Source organism: Etheostoma cragini, chromosome 11 (assembly GCF_013103735.1).
Source record: "Etheostoma cragini isolate CJK2018 chromosome 11, CSU_Ecrag_1.0, whole genome shotgun sequence".
NCBI classification, from domain to species: Eukaryota; Metazoa; Chordata; class Actinopteri; order Perciformes; family Percidae; genus Etheostoma; species Etheostoma cragini.
The window spans coordinates 5,605,029-5,622,169 of NC_048417.1; the positions used below are offsets into that span (position 1 = coordinate 5,605,029).

At 40.6% G+C, this 17,141-nt stretch overlaps 1 protein-coding gene across 1 annotated transcript in view; it reads right to left on the reverse strand.

The window, feature by feature from the left end:
* abcb6b (ATP-binding cassette, sub-family B (MDR/TAP), member 6b) overlaps positions 1–17,141 on the reverse strand; it is a 35,846-nt gene that overhangs the window by 11,141 nt on the left and 7,564 nt on the right. The window contains exons 7-17 of the mRNA XM_034886016.1: positions 16,854–16,963; positions 16,484–16,549; positions 16,174–16,299; positions 15,173–15,249; positions 14,995–15,064; positions 12,443–12,522; positions 11,293–11,350; positions 10,977–11,081; positions 1,531–1,705; positions 1,217–1,329; positions 10–104 (exon numbers count right to left, since the gene is read on the reverse strand). Of these exons, the coding sequence (XP_034741907.1) occupies positions 10–104; positions 1,217–1,329; positions 1,531–1,705; positions 10,977–11,081; positions 11,293–11,350; positions 12,443–12,522; positions 14,995–15,064; positions 15,173–15,249; positions 16,174–16,299; positions 16,484–16,549; positions 16,854–16,963 (1,075 nt within the window). The remainder of the gene's footprint in view (positions 1–9; positions 105–1,216; positions 1,330–1,530; positions 1,706–10,976; positions 11,082–11,292; positions 11,351–12,442; positions 12,523–14,994; positions 15,065–15,172; positions 15,250–16,173; positions 16,300–16,483; positions 16,550–16,853; positions 16,964–17,141) is intronic.

Genomic DNA, 17,141 nt, shown 5'->3' on the forward strand with positions numbered 1-17,141 from the left:
GACTCTGACCTGTGTGCGATCACTATAGTCGTCCTGTTGATGCAGACCTCGGCCAGTGAAGCCTGGATCTTCCTCTCAGTCTGGGTATCCAGTGAAGACGTGGCCTGGTGGAGCAAACACCACACAAAGTATATTAAGCATGATAATTAAGCATAATGCAATTGATAAGTAGTATAATCAGATGAAATATAGTTTTTGTTGCAACGTGCACCTCTATGGTGACAGTTTTGCTAATAGGGTGAATTAAGGGTGATTGGGACAGATTTCAAATGATTGGCCTGTGTACATTGTTTTTGCCATAATTGTGAAGAATTTGCCCAACAAATGATCCATTTCTGTAATACTGAAGCTGTTAATGTTACCCGTCCATTTGTGGAGGAAAGAAGGTAATACCGTAATACAAAGAGACGTGACATACACTTTTGTGTAAACTGACCGAGTAACATTTTGGTGATTGGGACTGCACATTCAATTATTGATTTAGACTAATGTTTGTAGCTAATTATTGTACAATTGAATTCAAAGTTTTGATTTCCCTATCCCTCTGCATTTCAGTTTAAACTCCCTGTTTGATGCTTGCCCCAACCATCTAGTTGATGTAACACAAATGAGGCCATGCAATTTTGATTGTGAAGTTTTACCGCTAGCGCTCAGCAATTGTGTTCCAATCACCCTTAATTCACCCTACCTGATATGAAAAATGCCCTACATAAAACCCTAACTTGTGATTTTAACAAGTGTGTTTGTGTATGTGAAGACTGCTTTGTGTGTCTTGCCCATGGACACTGCAACAAGTGTACAGCAGGAGCTTGTGATTGAACCACCAACCCTGTAATTAGTGAAAGAAAGAAAGCTCTATCTGAGAAGTCACAGCTGCCCCAGTGTGGAATCGAGGATATGGTGGAGAAAGTATGTCGGAATCAAAGTAAGTCTCAACATTTGTCTTAACATTGACAATGTAGAAGCCTCCTCAAGTGTTGCCATCTACCATTTCTAATAATGTTCTCAAGATATTTCTAAATTGGCTAGAATGATAATTCCTCAACCTGGCCTGTAGTGAAAAAACTTTAACCGCTCATGTGCAAACTACGCAGGAAAGTGTGTGAGTAATGCCACTGGTGTGTGAGCTTCTTGTCTACATGAACAAGTTGTTAAAAAGGCATGATAATTAGGTGTTGTAACCCTGTGTGAATACTGGCCGTTCCTATGTCCTCACCTCGTCCAGCAGAATGATCCGAGGTTCTTTCAGGATGGTTCGAGCAATCGCCACTCTCTGCTTCTCCCCACCACTGAGCTTCAGTCCTCGCTCCCCCACCTCCGTGTCATATCCTGTTTGGACAACAAGGCCATCACCTCCGTCATTAAAATCCACACCGTTCGCTTTCTGCATGCATCCAGATTTTTCCACCGTCAGGATTCAAATCGGCAGACGCCCTGTCACAGTTCTGCTTTAGCCAACATTAAAGTCAGTTAATAAAAGGCATTGTCATCATTATCATCGACACACACATTCACACACCCCAGCCTGACCCTGAGGTAGCTCCAGTATCCTGGCGTGTATGTCAGCAGCCATGGCAGCTCTCTCCACCTCCTCGTCGCTAGCTGTGACTCGGCTGTAGCGGATGTTGTTGCCGATGGTGTTGTTGAAGAGAACTGTATCCTGGGGAACCACACCGATGTAAAACCTCAGAGAAGACTGACGAACCTTGGACACAGAAAGAGGTCATTGTCAGATTCTAAGCAAATACAGATATTTTGCTAACCTGGACTCAATTTAGATCGGCATGAAGTCTTTGTACAGATTTCCAGACCATGTTGTACCAATACCATTTAAGTGTTTTCAATGTATGGGACTTAAGTTCTGCTGGTCATGATGCAATGTTATTATACGTTTGTGTTAAACTAGGTTGTTCTTTTCTCTCTCACACACACACACACACACACACACACACAGAGAGAGCATACTGTATGTCTACATAAATGTTGCATGGCTTAATTCATCCTATACTGTATAATGCATGCTGTCCCAGGTCACAGACAGCACACGTCCGGAACCAATTTCTGTCCCTGTCTCTCAGTCAGAATTTCACATATCTGGTTTTACCCACTTACCTTATTTTTGCTTCTCTACATCTATTTTGAATGTCACCTTACATGCCCTCATTTTCAACGCAACCGTAAGGGCTAAACCAACATTTATTTATATATTTCCATATAGACTGCTGAATTTTCTAGGAACATCACTACCAAGCCTCTGATCTTTTAGTTTTTTACTGTGCAGGTACACGACTGAGCCTTGTTAGTAGTAATGTGTAGCCTGTATACAGAGGTAAGTGGGAGAACATCAGCAAAATACTATAACGTCCAAAAGAACCAAAAGGTCAAAAGTGTGGCTTCCTTTCATTAACTTTGATGCTAGTACTCTGCGGGGTAACACATGCAATTCAGTAGTTGTGTGAAAGGGCGGGTACATCTTAAATTTCATGACACATTTAACTGCTCACTGCATAAATTTGACAGTGGAGAATTTCCCCTTGCTCAATGACCACAGACCACCACAGCCAGCTGAGTCCTCTGACTCCTTGCCTAGCATTGCTGCTTTGCAAGCTAAGTGGTGCAGTGACTTAAAGTACCATTGATTCATAGTTTTATTTTAACAATGGATCAAGTAACTATGTGTTTTGTCAACGGGATTGCTTGATTTATGATCGGAGCATCTTAGCAACTATCAGCTCATTGTTTTTTGTTTTTTTTTGGCTCAATCCAGCCCTCAGTGGTCAAATGTACATTCACTCAAGTTCTGTACTTAAGTACAAATGTGATGTATAATTGTAATCTACTTGAGTCTTATCTCCTCAGGCCACTTTCTACTTCTACACCACTACATGTCAGAGGGAATTAATGTACTTTTTACTAAACTACATTTACCTGACAGCTTTAGTTACTAGGTACTTTACAAATAGGGATTTTGGCAGGGGACCCTACATTTCCTTTTCCCGAGCCACATTAGCCATATCTGACTGGGGGACAGCTAGATGTACCTCTAACACCTCCCTAGGAAGCCACCCTGAAGGCATCCTTACCAGATGCCCATACCACCTCAACAGGCTCCTTTCGACGCGAAGGAACAGCGGCTCTACTCCGAGCTCCTCTCGGATGACTGAACTTCTCCCCCTGTCTCTGAGGAAGATGCCAGCCACCCTCCAAAGGAAACTCATTTTGGCCGCTTGTACCCTGGATCTCGTTCTTTCCGTCACAATCCAGACTTCATGACCAAAGGTGAGGGTAGGAACGAAAATTGACTGGTAGATATAGACCTTAGACTTCTGGCTCAACTCTCTTTTTGCCATCACTGTGCGATCAAGTAAATGTATTACCACCCCCGCTGTTTCGATTTTCCGACCAATCTCCCGCTCCACAAACAAGACCCCAAGGTACTTGAACTCCTTCACTTGGGGTACGAACTCAGTCCCTATACCTGGAGTAGGCACTCTATCTGTTTCCTGCGGAGAACCATGGCCTCAGATTTAGAGGCGCTAATCCTCATCCCAGCCGCTTCACACTCGGCTGCGAACCAATCCAGTGAGTGCTGAAGGTCACAGGCCGATGATCATACTTCAAAAAGCAGCGATAACATCCCAGCCCACCTTATTGCAACCCCTCCCCACCACTACTAAGCGTTGATTGGATGACCTTGAGAAGGAACCACCTCAACCCATATTTATATGAACTAGTGCAGTGCCCGTTGAAAATGTGCCTGTTGGTAACGGGACGATTGCGTGGCCTGTGGTATTGCTCCTTGTAGAATTCATCAAAACCAAATTGTACCCCAAAAAATACATAAAGAAGGGTCCCAAACCACTTCATGTGACACTCTACTTACCCTACTACAACTTACTGATTTTACCTGACAGAGAACGTTGCAGATTCATAATGTAATCCCAAAATATCACAATGAAACTGTGGAATAACCAGATTTTAGCATCATGGACTCAAGGCAGTGCGTTACCCAACTGGCAAGTTATGAGAGATAATCATCATGTCTGTGTCAATCAACCCTCAGAACCAAACTGTGTGTGTGTGCGCAAAGAGAGAGAGAGAGAGAGAGAGAAAGAGCGAGAGAGAGAGACGTTGTTGTCTTGTGTCGTATGATCGTTAATGAATTTAACATTTCAATCATGTAGCTAACGTTGAAAGCAGGAAAAGAGTCGAAGGCGGTGCAGGTTACCTTCCCATCAAACTCGAAAAAATGTGACTAAAAAACAGTGTCTGGGAGCCTGCCTATAAGTAGCATCACAATCTGACTGCCACTTGTTGTCTGTGGCTGGTTGTGCTTTGCATGTGTGGGATATAGAAACATCTTTAAGATTTGCATCGGGCACAAGAGTCGTGTAATCACAGGTGTAATAGCAACAGCGCCTGAGATCCGCCCACAAAGCTACTTGCGTTTGGCATTTGACACTTGCGTTTCAGATCATTACAATGGGGCCCATGACGTGTTTCTCCAATTTAAGAAGAAGCTTCTGAGCGTTTTAATGAATCTGGTTCTTGATCTCTTTTCCATGGCTCTCTGGTCAGTGTGCAGCCACAACAATACAAGTTCCATTTCCTGCGAGCCTACAAGCTCATCAGTTGAGACATCAACAACAGAAAAAAAGAGAAACAATGATTTAAAGCTTGCGAGGATGTGGACGTTTTTTTAATTAACCATTATTAAGTGTTTTAGAAGTGGTATAGGCAGTGTTTCAACCATCCAGCCAACCTTCCTCCTAGTTATTAGTTATCATGTAGTTATTAGTTGAATAACACATTGTTCAAGGTTCTACTGGGCAGGTTTGGTTTCCTTTGGACAGCCAGGCTTGCTACTTCCCCTTGTTTCCTGTACTTGTGCTAAGATAACCTAACTGTCTGCTGAAGCTTTAGTCAAGACAGCTTTTGTCAAACTACATGAAAGGCATTTGTGATTTTTGGATTCTTTGCGCAGGTAAGGGTTAGCCGGGAAAACCGCAAAGCAGATTTCTACTCAAACTATGACAGTCAAAACAGTTGGACACAACCACACCTACCTACACACTGCAGTTTCAGCCCGTATGTGAAAAAGTAAATTGCAATTTACAGAGTAGCACTGTGGTTATTAAAACAGACAGAGCAGATTGAAATATCTTTCTTCATGTGTATGCCCGTTAAGCTGATAAGAAGACCGATGCTCGATACTTGTATCGGTGAATCCTTAGTCTGTACTGTTTTGCACTGAATAAACAACTAATCACAGCTTACACAGTAGGCTAATGGATAAAGAAGTTATAAAAACATATTAAATGCTTCAAATTCTTCATATATAGCTCTGCAGTGTTCTGAGCTGCTTGCATGAAACACAGCAGGTAATACAACACTCATTATAACCAACAGGGACTCAAGACTTGACTTGGACTTGAGCTCAGAGACTGTGCATCTTGTAAGATGGACGCTGTTCTACTGGGTAAGACAGGTCAATGAGCCGTCTGATAGTGACACATTCAGAAAGTATTCGTAGAGTACAACATTAAAAGGACAGCGGCTTTTAACTGAGGGACAACAGGAAACATGCATAACAGATGTGTGTGTGTGTGTGTGTGTGTGTGTGTGCAAAAACTGCTGGCATCAAACCCAAAGCTCAACATGCTCCTTATGCTTCTCTTCTCTGTAACAGCTTTAAATTGACCATACAGACATGAGAGGGGTATCGATCTTCATGGTAAAAAAAAAGAAGGAATACACATTTTTGACAAATTGTCAAACTAATCCTTTTCATTTTGTCTAATTCTCCTGCTCTAAGCCTGCAATGGTTCAGCTTTGTTATGATACATGTTCCTTAACGCTGTAATACATGCTTGCTGTTTGGGCGGCAAGATATGTCACAGAATAACAAGAAAAACTGTAGCCTAGGTATGAGCAGGGACTGCCATCATGGCTGAGCAGGAACTAGCTTGAATAGAAACTGCTGTTTATATCCCTTGAAATAAAATGTTGAAAAAAGTCAACCTGAAGAACACATTGGGGGAAAAAAAACACAGATAGATCACAACAACACTCAGAAACCCATTAGCCTGCAGTGTTATGGTCAGCAGAGTAGGACTAATCAGAGCTTTACCACAAGTGGCTGCCATATGCAGGGACCAACAGAGTGGCAAAAAGGGCCGCTGGGCCAAGATCAAACCCAAGAGGTTCGAGAGGTTGTCCACAGCGTTGCCCGCTTTTGTTGTCCTCTGGAGCAACAAAAAACTGGAGTATTAAATAAAAGACTTGATTTGGCTAACTTGACTTGGCTAACTCATACTCAGAATGTCATTTTAGTTTAATCTGAATGCAGCTTTACACCGTGGTAGCATTAGACTTACTGCACTGCCAGTATGAGAAGGAGGAATGATTACAGCAGGGATGCCCCAAATCCCGGATTCAACTTCGGACAAATATTGGGCTTTTTGATGGTGTTCAGTTTCTGCCGAATCTTACAATTTTTTCAACCGCACCCAAAGCTTGCACTGTAACTAATTCTAAAAAATGTGTATTAATAAGGTAACCACTTCAGCGCTGTATTAAGTTGGTTTTATTTTTTTTATTTTAATACTATGAGTCCTTTATTTTGGCACCTCCTAGCGGAACTGTAACCGTGTATGCAAAGGGGGGACTAGTTTGTGTGATGCATGCACGGAAGTAAAGAGGGAAAATCACATGTCGCTCTGTAACCATATACGGCTCTAAAGGAGAATAATTAAGCACCTAGCTGGAACGGGAACAAGGTAGTTTGTTTTTGATTGTTCAATGTGACTTTTGGGTAAAGAGCTAATGTAATGTTATTTCTCTGTCCTGTTGCTCTTACGGTGTTTCACGAAGAAAAGGTGTACGGATGATAAAGTAGATTTGTGTTCAAACTAAGGCTGACGGCTAAACATAAATAAAAGCTTCTGGAAACATCAGTACGCTTTACCATTGTCTGGCTGGGGGTTTGCTAAATGCACTAGGCGCGCTACGCTGGTCGACATAATGATGACGCTGCAGCTGATTACGGGAAGATGTTTACGTCGGTGGGCCATTCAATGCAGTAGGCTGTGAGAAATTGAAAATGGGACTCTTGAGAAGAAAGAGTGTTGTTTGGCAGTATTTTCAGTCAAAAGAAAACGGTTTAAGTTGAGCTACATGTTCAATTTGCAAAGCTGATTTCTGTTAAGTGTGGTGGCAAGGACCCTAAACAATACCCTACAACGCCGCTGTTAAAACGTTTGCATATGAAACATCCAAAAGAATATGAGTTGTGCATGAAGGAGCCAAAATGCAGCAACTTCAGGTTCGGCAAAGGAAGGACAGTCAAAGCACAGGACATTGTAAACTTCATTAATGTGTTTACTGTGAGAAGATAATGGACTGAGCATGGGAGAAGGATTTGGTATTCAGTTTCAGATTTTTCAGAATCTTAACCAGCGGATTCGGTATTAGGCCAAACCCCAAAAATCTGGATTCGGTGCATCCTTAGATCACAGCGATCAATAACACTCTAAAATTCTACGTATAGCCATATGAGTATTGTGTTAAGACAGATTTTTGAAAAACTGGAACTTTTCCTTTAAACTGCTAAAAAGAAAACATCCTACAATCTACAAGCATCTGTGTTCAACAAGCAGAACATCCGGGATTCATCTGGAACATGTGGTCAACATCATTGATAAGAATCATACATTAAACTACCATCACAGAGTCTCCTGTCATCGCATTAAAAGTATTTTGGTGAACATTTCAATCTGTAGTAGATAAAACATTTGTATTAGAGAGCTGAGCACATCTGGAAAGAAAAATGAAGTTGCATGCTAAATTAATTATTGTTAAAATGCTAGTAATTGAACTTGAGTTAAGACAGTTTTTGTCAATCTACATGAAAGGCATTTGTGATTTTTGGATTCTTTGCGCAAGTAAGGGTTAGCCAGGAAAACAACAAAGCAGATTTCTACTTAAACTGTGACAGTTAAAATAGTTAGACACAACTACACCTACCTACACACTGCAGTTTCAGCCCGTTTGTGAAAAATAAATCGCAGCACTGTGGTTGTTAAAACAGACTGAGCAGATTGAAATATCTTTCTTCATGTGTATGCCCTTTAAGCTGATAAGAGACGTTGGGCCGATGCTCAGTACTGGTATCGGTATATGTGCATCCCTAGTCTGTACTGTACTGTATGTTCATGTTGCAAGGCAAATTAGAGTTATTACCTTGAAAGTAAAGCATTCCTGGTGTTTCTTTGTCCTATGGCAATACACCGTTCACACTGACTAAACAACTAATCACAGCTTTTTACAGTATGCTTATAGATTAAGGAGTCATAATAAGATATTACATGCTTTGAATACTTCATATATAGCTATGCAGTATCCTGAGCAGCCTGGATGAAAAACAGCAGGTAATACAACACTCATAACCACCAGGGACTTGAGACTTGACCTGAGATGCACAGTCTCAGTCACAGTAAGATGGAGGCTGTTCTACTGGGTAAGACAGGTCAATGAGTTGTCTGATAGTGACACATTTAGAAAGTATTTTCGGAGTAAAACAATAAACCCATGGTGGCTTTTAAGTGAAGTACAACAGGAAACATGCATAACAGATGTGTGTGTGCAAAAACTGCTGGCATCGAACCCAAAGCTCAACATGCTCCTCATGCTTCTCTTCTCTGAAACAGAGGTGAGACTTTACAAACACTTTTTAATCCACATTCTTATTTACTGATTCATTAGTTGCTTGTTATTGAAGTACCTACCATCTAGTTTAATAGTTTATTTCATGATGTCAGTTCCTCGTTTTCACCTGCATGAAGAACAAATAATCACAGCCCACGCAGCTATTACATTTTATTGCCATATATTTTAAGGATTTATCATCAGTTGATGATTATGGCCTCCTCCCATTAACACAATCATATTTTCCGGCCAATAAGCTAGTACTTTCGATTGAAAAAAACTGAATCGGTGCTGGCAAACTTGAGTTGTGCAACATGAACAGAGCCCTTATGTGACAATAAGATACGTTTTCAACTCAGTTCACCTACCCTGTCTCTATCCTGCTGGTAGCCAGCTGACCTTGTTAGCTGTTAGGTGTTAGCTGCTAGCTGCCGTCCGTGATAAACTTGTGTGTTATATGTCCTAATCATCACGCAGCAGTTCCTTGTGTATTTGTAGCTCATCCATTTTGTGCGTGATCGATCTTGTGTGGTGTTGATCTGCGTGGTAGTAGCAAACCCAACCCACAGACATCATTTGGCCCGTTTCCATAGTCACTGATGTGGTCATAATCACTACAGTGTTCACTTACCTATTTTTGAGGGGAAACAAACTTCAAGTTTTCGTTGGGAAGGCATAACATGTCCTCTGGAGGACAAAGTCAGACCACTCATAGCCAGAGTACTCACTGGTGGCCTGCTGGCACGGCTAAGGGAACTACCACACTAATGGACACTGCCAAGCCTCCTACTCACCAACACCAGATTGACCACACACAAAATGGATGAGCTACAAAAACACACGGAACTGCTGCGTGATGATTATCAAAGAGTTTGTAGATTGATTCTTGCCTTGTAGCCTCCAGAGTAGAAAGTGTTTGCTGACATTGTGTTTGAGGCCAAAATGAAAATGACTGATGCCTGATGATTGAGGTACGTGAGGCCGCCTGCTGTATACCAGGGGACCAAGCAAGCTTATTAATGGCTTTGTTTTTAAAGAGGTCATTACTTTAGAAAAAAAGCATATAGTGCAGGTCAAGACCAACTAAAATATTTGGCGAGTCCAATGGCCAAGTACTAGACAAGTCCAAGTCCAAATATCAACGAGTTCAAGACAAGTCAGAAACAGAAAAACGCCTTAAGTACGGATTCAAGTCTGAGTCCAGACTTAAGATAAGGTCGGGGCAGCTGCATTGCTTAGGACCGAAGGAAGCGTAGTGTCAAGTGTGAAGTTATTTGTATGAGCGGTTCTCCGGAAATCTGCAAGCAGCAGTACCTGAAGCCAAGCAATCAGCCTGTTCCGTACAGGCACCGCACAAGTAGTGTACTAGCATAGAAAAGGGGAGACTTACTGAAAAATAAAACATCACAACAATACAGTGACTCAGTTCAGTGGAAGGAGCTGAGGCGTCTAACCACTTCCTTGTTTTCCTCCTGGAGAGCCTCAAGAAACCCAGGTTGAGAAGAAGTCTGAAGTTGATTAAAGAAACGACCACATCTGTGAATGCGTGTGTTGATTAAAACGGTCCCCCTGCTGTGTAATTATAAACGAGCGTCCCCATAATCATCGCCAGCCTCTTCATCTGAACAAACCTGTCTGTAATAAAACAGGTGTGTGTGTGTGTGCGTGTGTGTGTGTGTGTGTGTGTGGATAAATGTGTCTGTGCAAACTGTTTGATTTTTTTGGAAAATCATAAACAGAGTTACTTCAGCTACAATAAATGGGCTAGCGCACACACGCAAACACACACACATCTGGCGTCTGGACTCGTTGCTGTATTATTTAAGAACCTTTTACTATGACTTATTCACAGTGTGACTGCAGCTCACACAGTCAGTTGTGTGTGTGTGTGTGTGTGTGTGTATGTGTGTGTATGTGTGCGTGTGTGTGCAAGAAAGGGAAAATGTAAGTCAAGGTGCGTGAGGCAAAGGCAGGACACAGAAGTGAAGAGTAAAAGACAGGAAAAGAGGATGGAAGAAAGGTGAAAAGAGACAGAAACAAACAGCCCATCCCAACTGATAGTTTGAATAGGGTTGTGTCATTGGCTAAAATTTAAAGTAATACTCGACAAATTAGGAAATATGAGACTATGCTTTCCTCCAAAGAGTCGGTAGATTGATCCAGCGTTTCTGTCTGTGCACTAAATATGAAGCTACTGCCAGCAGGCCATTAGCATAGCTTAGCACAAGAAGCTAGGAACGGATGTGTTTCATGGGTCTTTGTGTGTTTACCTTGGAGATGTCCTGACCGTCGATGCGGATGCGGCCACTCTGAGGGTCGTAAAATCTGAACAACAGACGCAGGATGGAGCTTTTCCCTGATCCAGATGGACCAACCTGCGCACACACACACACACACACACACACACACACAAAAACAAACAAACAAACAAACACACACACACACTTTTATATATCATTTTATTGAAAAAAACTATTCATTGAATTATTGAATTTAAAGGGTTGGTTTGAACATTTCACACACAAAAAAACATTAATAAGCGAGGATAGTTTTGGTTCTTTTTGTTGTAGTTGGTGGACAACGTACCAAAGCAACAGTCTGTCCCGCCTCCACCGTAAAGGACACATCCCTAAGAATCTCAGTGCTGCACACACACACACACACACACACACACACACACACACAAACACGTGCAACAGCAATGGTCAGGATCAAAATGAAAGCTTATGGATTTAAGGAAAAACAAGCAGGACCAGAGGTGGAATATAACTAAGTACATTTACTCATGTACTGTACTTAAGTACAAACGTGAGGTACCCCACTACATTACAGAGAGAAATATTGTACTTTTTACTACATTAATCTGTCAGCTTTAGTTACTTTACAGAATAAGATTTTTAACACATGTAGTTTATAATACAATGTTCAACTACCCAACAATATAACGGCCAACAAGTCCAGCTGAAATGATTAGACTATTAAACAGTTAATAGTTGACAGAACTGTTTGGGTTCTAAAATTTGAGGATTTTTCTTCAACGCACACAGGAGGCCAACTAGGACGTTCAGTTAATAAAAGTCAATGTGTTTCTTAGAGTGTTAGTCATCCTCCAGTCAGCAGGGGATGGTGGTAACCAGTGGTGATACGTCTGAATACAGATGAAGCTTCTGTACGTTTTTTTTTTTGGGGGGGGGGGGTTACTTAAGTTGTTTATATGCATCTGTAGATTTCTCCTAACAGCTGTAAACTGTGTTGTATATAAACGCCCCCTCCGACTTCTTTTGCGTCATTTTGAATTTGAAAAAAACTTTTATTTTTTTCACAATTTTTGCTTTTTTCTGACTAACACAAAAATTAGATAATCTCATATGAATGACCAGAAATTCCCAAAAATACGTGTAAAACCAGTGTAAATAAGTTGGTTCTAGTGGTGAATATACCGGTGGTAATGTGGAAAAAATGTGCCACCAAACATTGAAATGAGCGCCAAAAACGTTGAAAAGTTATCAACACATGGAAAAAAGCTACAGTGTCTTAAAAAAAAAAAGTGAGGATAACACAAGTGTTAGAACCAACCACCATTGCCACTTGGTGAATTAGGCTGCAAACAGCGGTCCCCAATGTAATAGTCAATTGCTGTTGTTTCACTGTTTTCATGTACAATTGAATGAAATCCAATCAAATTATAGAAAAATGCGGATTTGAATTGTGATTGGATTTGTTAGTAACTACACACCCAGGTACGTAGCTGAAACAGACTCTGTCAAACTCCACCTGACCTGCTGTGAGCTGCAAGTCCCATGCATCCTCTGAATCCTGAACCTGGGAGGAAGAAGAGGAGAAGGAGGAGGAAGAGTAGGGAAAACCAGGGTAAGAGAGACAAGGAACACAGGAGGAAAAATGCAACCGTTAGGTTAGTCACATTAAATGAAAGAATAATCTTAAAAGACAAACATTTTAAAGATTAACTAGAGATGTTCCAATACCAGCATAAGAAAAGGTGGAGTTTATGCATCCATCCGATACCACGTTATTTGTCCCTGAAGAAAATCTACTTTAAAGGTCACATATTATGCTTTTCTGTCATATCTACCATGTTATAATGTTGGATTGTCATGTTATATGTGGCCAAAACAAATAATTAGGCAAATGTATTTTAGACAAATCCCTGTGAGCCAAAACGCTTAGATTTCCAACTATTTTGAATGCTCTGGTTTGAACAGTTCTTTTCTACTCTCAGATAAGTCTCATGCAACTCTAAGCCGGCCTTCTATGATTGGTCGACTGCTCCAAGTAGGCAGGACTGGAGTGTTTTTTAAGCCACTGTATTACTGCTGAAAAATGGGTAGTGTTTGTTTAGAAGCCGTTATCTGTGATTTTTGATGGAAGAAAGTGTTGCTTTGTTCCAATCTAACTATTGAGTAGCTACATGCTAACGCGACATAGCTGTAATTTCGGCCAATGCTGGTCAAATGTCCCCAAAATTCCGGGCACTTTACTGGGACATGTCCGGTTGAGAACTATTTGGTTTAGAAGACTTTGTTGGGGATTTTTCACGCAGCGCGCTGGCCAGTCAGAGCAGACTGGGCTTTTTCAGGAGGAGGGATTAAAGAGACAGGGGCTCCTACAGAGCATCTCATACCGAGGGTGAATACAGATGCAGCAGCCATGGGCAGTATGAGAAAAAAAAGGTGTTTTTTCAACATTAAAGCATGTAAACATGTTCTACAAACACAAAATGCAAGAATAATGTTCTTTTTTAACGGTGACTGTCAAACTGGATAATAATAATTCTCGGATATTGACTGCTATGAATGCTTTCTGTCTTTTTGGGATGAGCACACTGCACCAAATTCCTGAAGTATTGACTCTTGGAAAGGGACAATAAAACCTACCACCCCTCTTATTTTCCTTCCCATCATATTTTACTTTTTTCCTTTCTCACTTGCTCCCTCCTCTCTTCCTTCTTACCATCCATCCCTCTCATGTTCTCCTCCCTACCATAAGTATTTATACCTTCATATATGCACTAACTGATTTTGTGTTGTAATCAAAGGCGTTATTTACAAGGGGGGTGGAGGGGTTGCAACCCCTCATAATCAAACTGGCCAGTGCAACCCCCTGGGTTGTAATCGACATTTGCAAAGTTTGATTGTAATTGGAAGAATTATCACCATCAGATCACTCTCTCTCTCTCCTCCTCCTCCTCCTCCTCCTCCTCCTCCTCCTCGAATCCCCTCGCCTGCAGCTTCCCAAGCCAAAAGAAAAGGGCCGCTGTGATTTTAAGGTGCTCTAATGCTTTTGTCTACATTCATGTGGCTGTTTACCATATCAAGGGCCTGTGAATGTAGGAGCCTTTAGTGAGGCAGCCGGAGGACGCCTTTTCCCACCGAAACACACACACACACACACACACGCACACAGGGACACACACACACACATGCACACACACACACACACACGGTGTGTTTCAGTATGTGTATGTGCACACGCGTGCACAAAGTTGCACACAAACACTTGTTGATCCCCTGATCCGCTGACTTCTGACTGTGTGAGTTTCTGTTGCCAAGCACGACTGAAGCAAAGCGATCGGAAATTAACACTTTATAAGATTTCAGTTTTTGATATCCACTTATCTCTATTTTTATTTCTTTTATATTTTAATATACACCTCTCTATATATTTCATTTCTACATTATTATAACTGGCAATTATTCTTACTTCTAAACTTTTTGCTAACTATCCAGAATATTTTTAGTATTTAGTTTCTTTCCCAGTGTTTTTCTGTTTGTTCCTTTGAGAGAAACAACATTTTGATCTTGGATATATCCTGTAGATATGGTAGACAATAAATTTGACTTTGACTTGATTTTGATTATCTAAACTAATTTGCACTAACTTTAACCATTTTTACAGCATTTGCAATAGCACTGCTATATTGTTCAAAATAAACTCAAAAATCTAAATGAATTATTATTATTTTTTTCCATTATTTCATTTATTGTGTCCACTTGTATAACCAACCTCTTTTTTAGAATGTTACTTTTCATTTCACACATTTATTTTCTCTAGTTTTTCATGTTCAAGCATTTCATTCCATTCTTTTCTACGTATATATTATTGATATTATTTTATTTTGTTAAAATCAGAAAAAGACGCATTTTTGATTGTGCTGTATTATGTACACCAATGTGTTTCCCAATAAAAATTTGAAGAAAAAAAATGTATTAAAAAATCGACAGTATATACTGTCAGTTCCTTTTCCTCACGATTGTTGTTTTTTGTGACTCTCACCTCTTTCTGCTCTGTCAGCAGTGCCAACATGTTCTCCATGTCAACAAAGGCACTCTGAATCAGCCTGCAGAGACACAGGATGCAGATTTATATACTGTATATCACAGATGTTGATCAGGAATCATAGATCTTCAGGGCTCAGTGGCCTCCTTTACGATAACTTACTGCTTACCTGTAGTAGGTACCAAACCAGTTCAGAGGAGTATACAGCTGGATGATGTAGGTTCCAAACAAAACATAGTCTCCAACCTGAGGGGAAAGGTTACTGTAAGTCAGCCGTACACTGTAAGAAAAAAAACTGTAGAAAAAGAGATAATGTCCCGACAGGGAATTATCAGTAGCTTCTTCTGTTAATAAAAAAACTCTAAATTTAAAGTATATCCTCTGAACCTTTAAGGGTGATTTTGGGTAATCCAAAAATCATAAAACGGAAAAATACCCGTGAAAAATCATTACAGAAAATTCCTTTACATTAACACAGACAGTATATCAGCCTGGTTTTCTACAGACTTTTGTAACAGTGTATCAATTAGCCTCCCACTAGTAAGAGTTTACCACAGTGGGTTTTGCAACTTAGGGGCATCCGAACAGGAACACAAATTTGACATATCAACATCTTATGAAGCTGTCATGGAGAAAGTCTCAGTGCATCTGATATCCTGATCACTGTTGAAGTCATAGGAACTTAAGAGTTGAATTTGACAAGATGGTTATGTCAGTACTTGGAACACATAGAAAGGAATTTGCATTAGTGAAATGTGTATGTTTACCCTTGTATGGTATTCAGGTCAATTTGACCTGTTTCAAATTTTTACAAGAAGAAAAATGGTACCAGTTACATCTTTTCTACCTGCAAATCAATTGCCTCACCTTATTTTTGTGATAAACATGTATTCCTGACTCAATTCAGAAAATTATTCTGGATATGACCACTTGTGTTTTTTCCAAGATAAGAAGGATCACTTTTTTTTTTTAACGTGAGTTATAACCTTTATGACAAAAAAGGAACCACACTTCCATTTTTAGCACCATAGTCCTTAGAAATAAACCTGGACTTTAAAATGGAAACACAAAGGAAGCCCAAGGTTACGGATATCCTGTTTAAATGTAGACTTGTGAGTTTTCTATTCAATTCTACTGTTTTTTGTTTGTTTTTTTACTCTTCACTGATACCTGGAATTGTCCCCCGTAGACTAGGTAGGCACAGAGCAGAGATCCAGCCAGCAGTCCTGATCCTATGATGATATTCTGGGATTGATTCAGCAGAGCCAGGGAGGCGGAGCTCTTCCACTCACAGTGCTGCACAAACACAGCCAGCACTTAGAATACGCATAACTAAAATTAAGAAACGTAGACAAAAAAAACTTTGGCAATTGGTTAGTTTTGCCAGGTTTAGCCGAGCACTAAACATCTTCTTGTGACAAGCAGGTCTGAGTTGTCTATCTGCTGTTGGCTGGACGATGCTGTTACTCTTCAGGCTTACTTGATATTTCATAATGGCTTCCTCAAAGCAGCGGACTTCATAATCCTCAGCGCAGTAATATTTAACCTGTGAAAATATATCAAATCCAGATAGAGAAGACTGAAACATACTGAATTTTCCAAGAACTTACAACATCGACAAACATGTCAGCGTCTTTCAGAACTTTCAGAAACATGTGTGGAAAACACTGGAACATTACAGCATATTGTGGACATCCCAGACAGCCAAATGTAGCCTACTACAGCACAGCTGGGGGGTTTCCCAAGTGCATCACCTGGACACTCCTGGATGTGACGCTGAGTGCGGTCAGGCGTTCAACAGATTTATATACTTTGATAAATAGAGGAAATTAATGTGTGAGTTTATTTACTGTCTCAAAGTTGAGCAGCGAGTCCACGGCTCTGGACTTGGCATTGTTGTCTTGGTTGTTCATCTCTCTCCTGTATTTAGTCCTCCACTCTGTGATCAAGATGGTACAGGCTGCACACAGAGGTAGTCTGGTTATATCAGTTCAGAGTTGAATTTGACAAGATGGTTATGTAAGCAACATACACAATGTCAATATATGGAACATATAGAAAGAGAAATAGGGGAAACAAACGTTCTAGGTTGTTTATATTTCTTGAAACCAATCACAGTTGTTAAAGTGAATATGTAT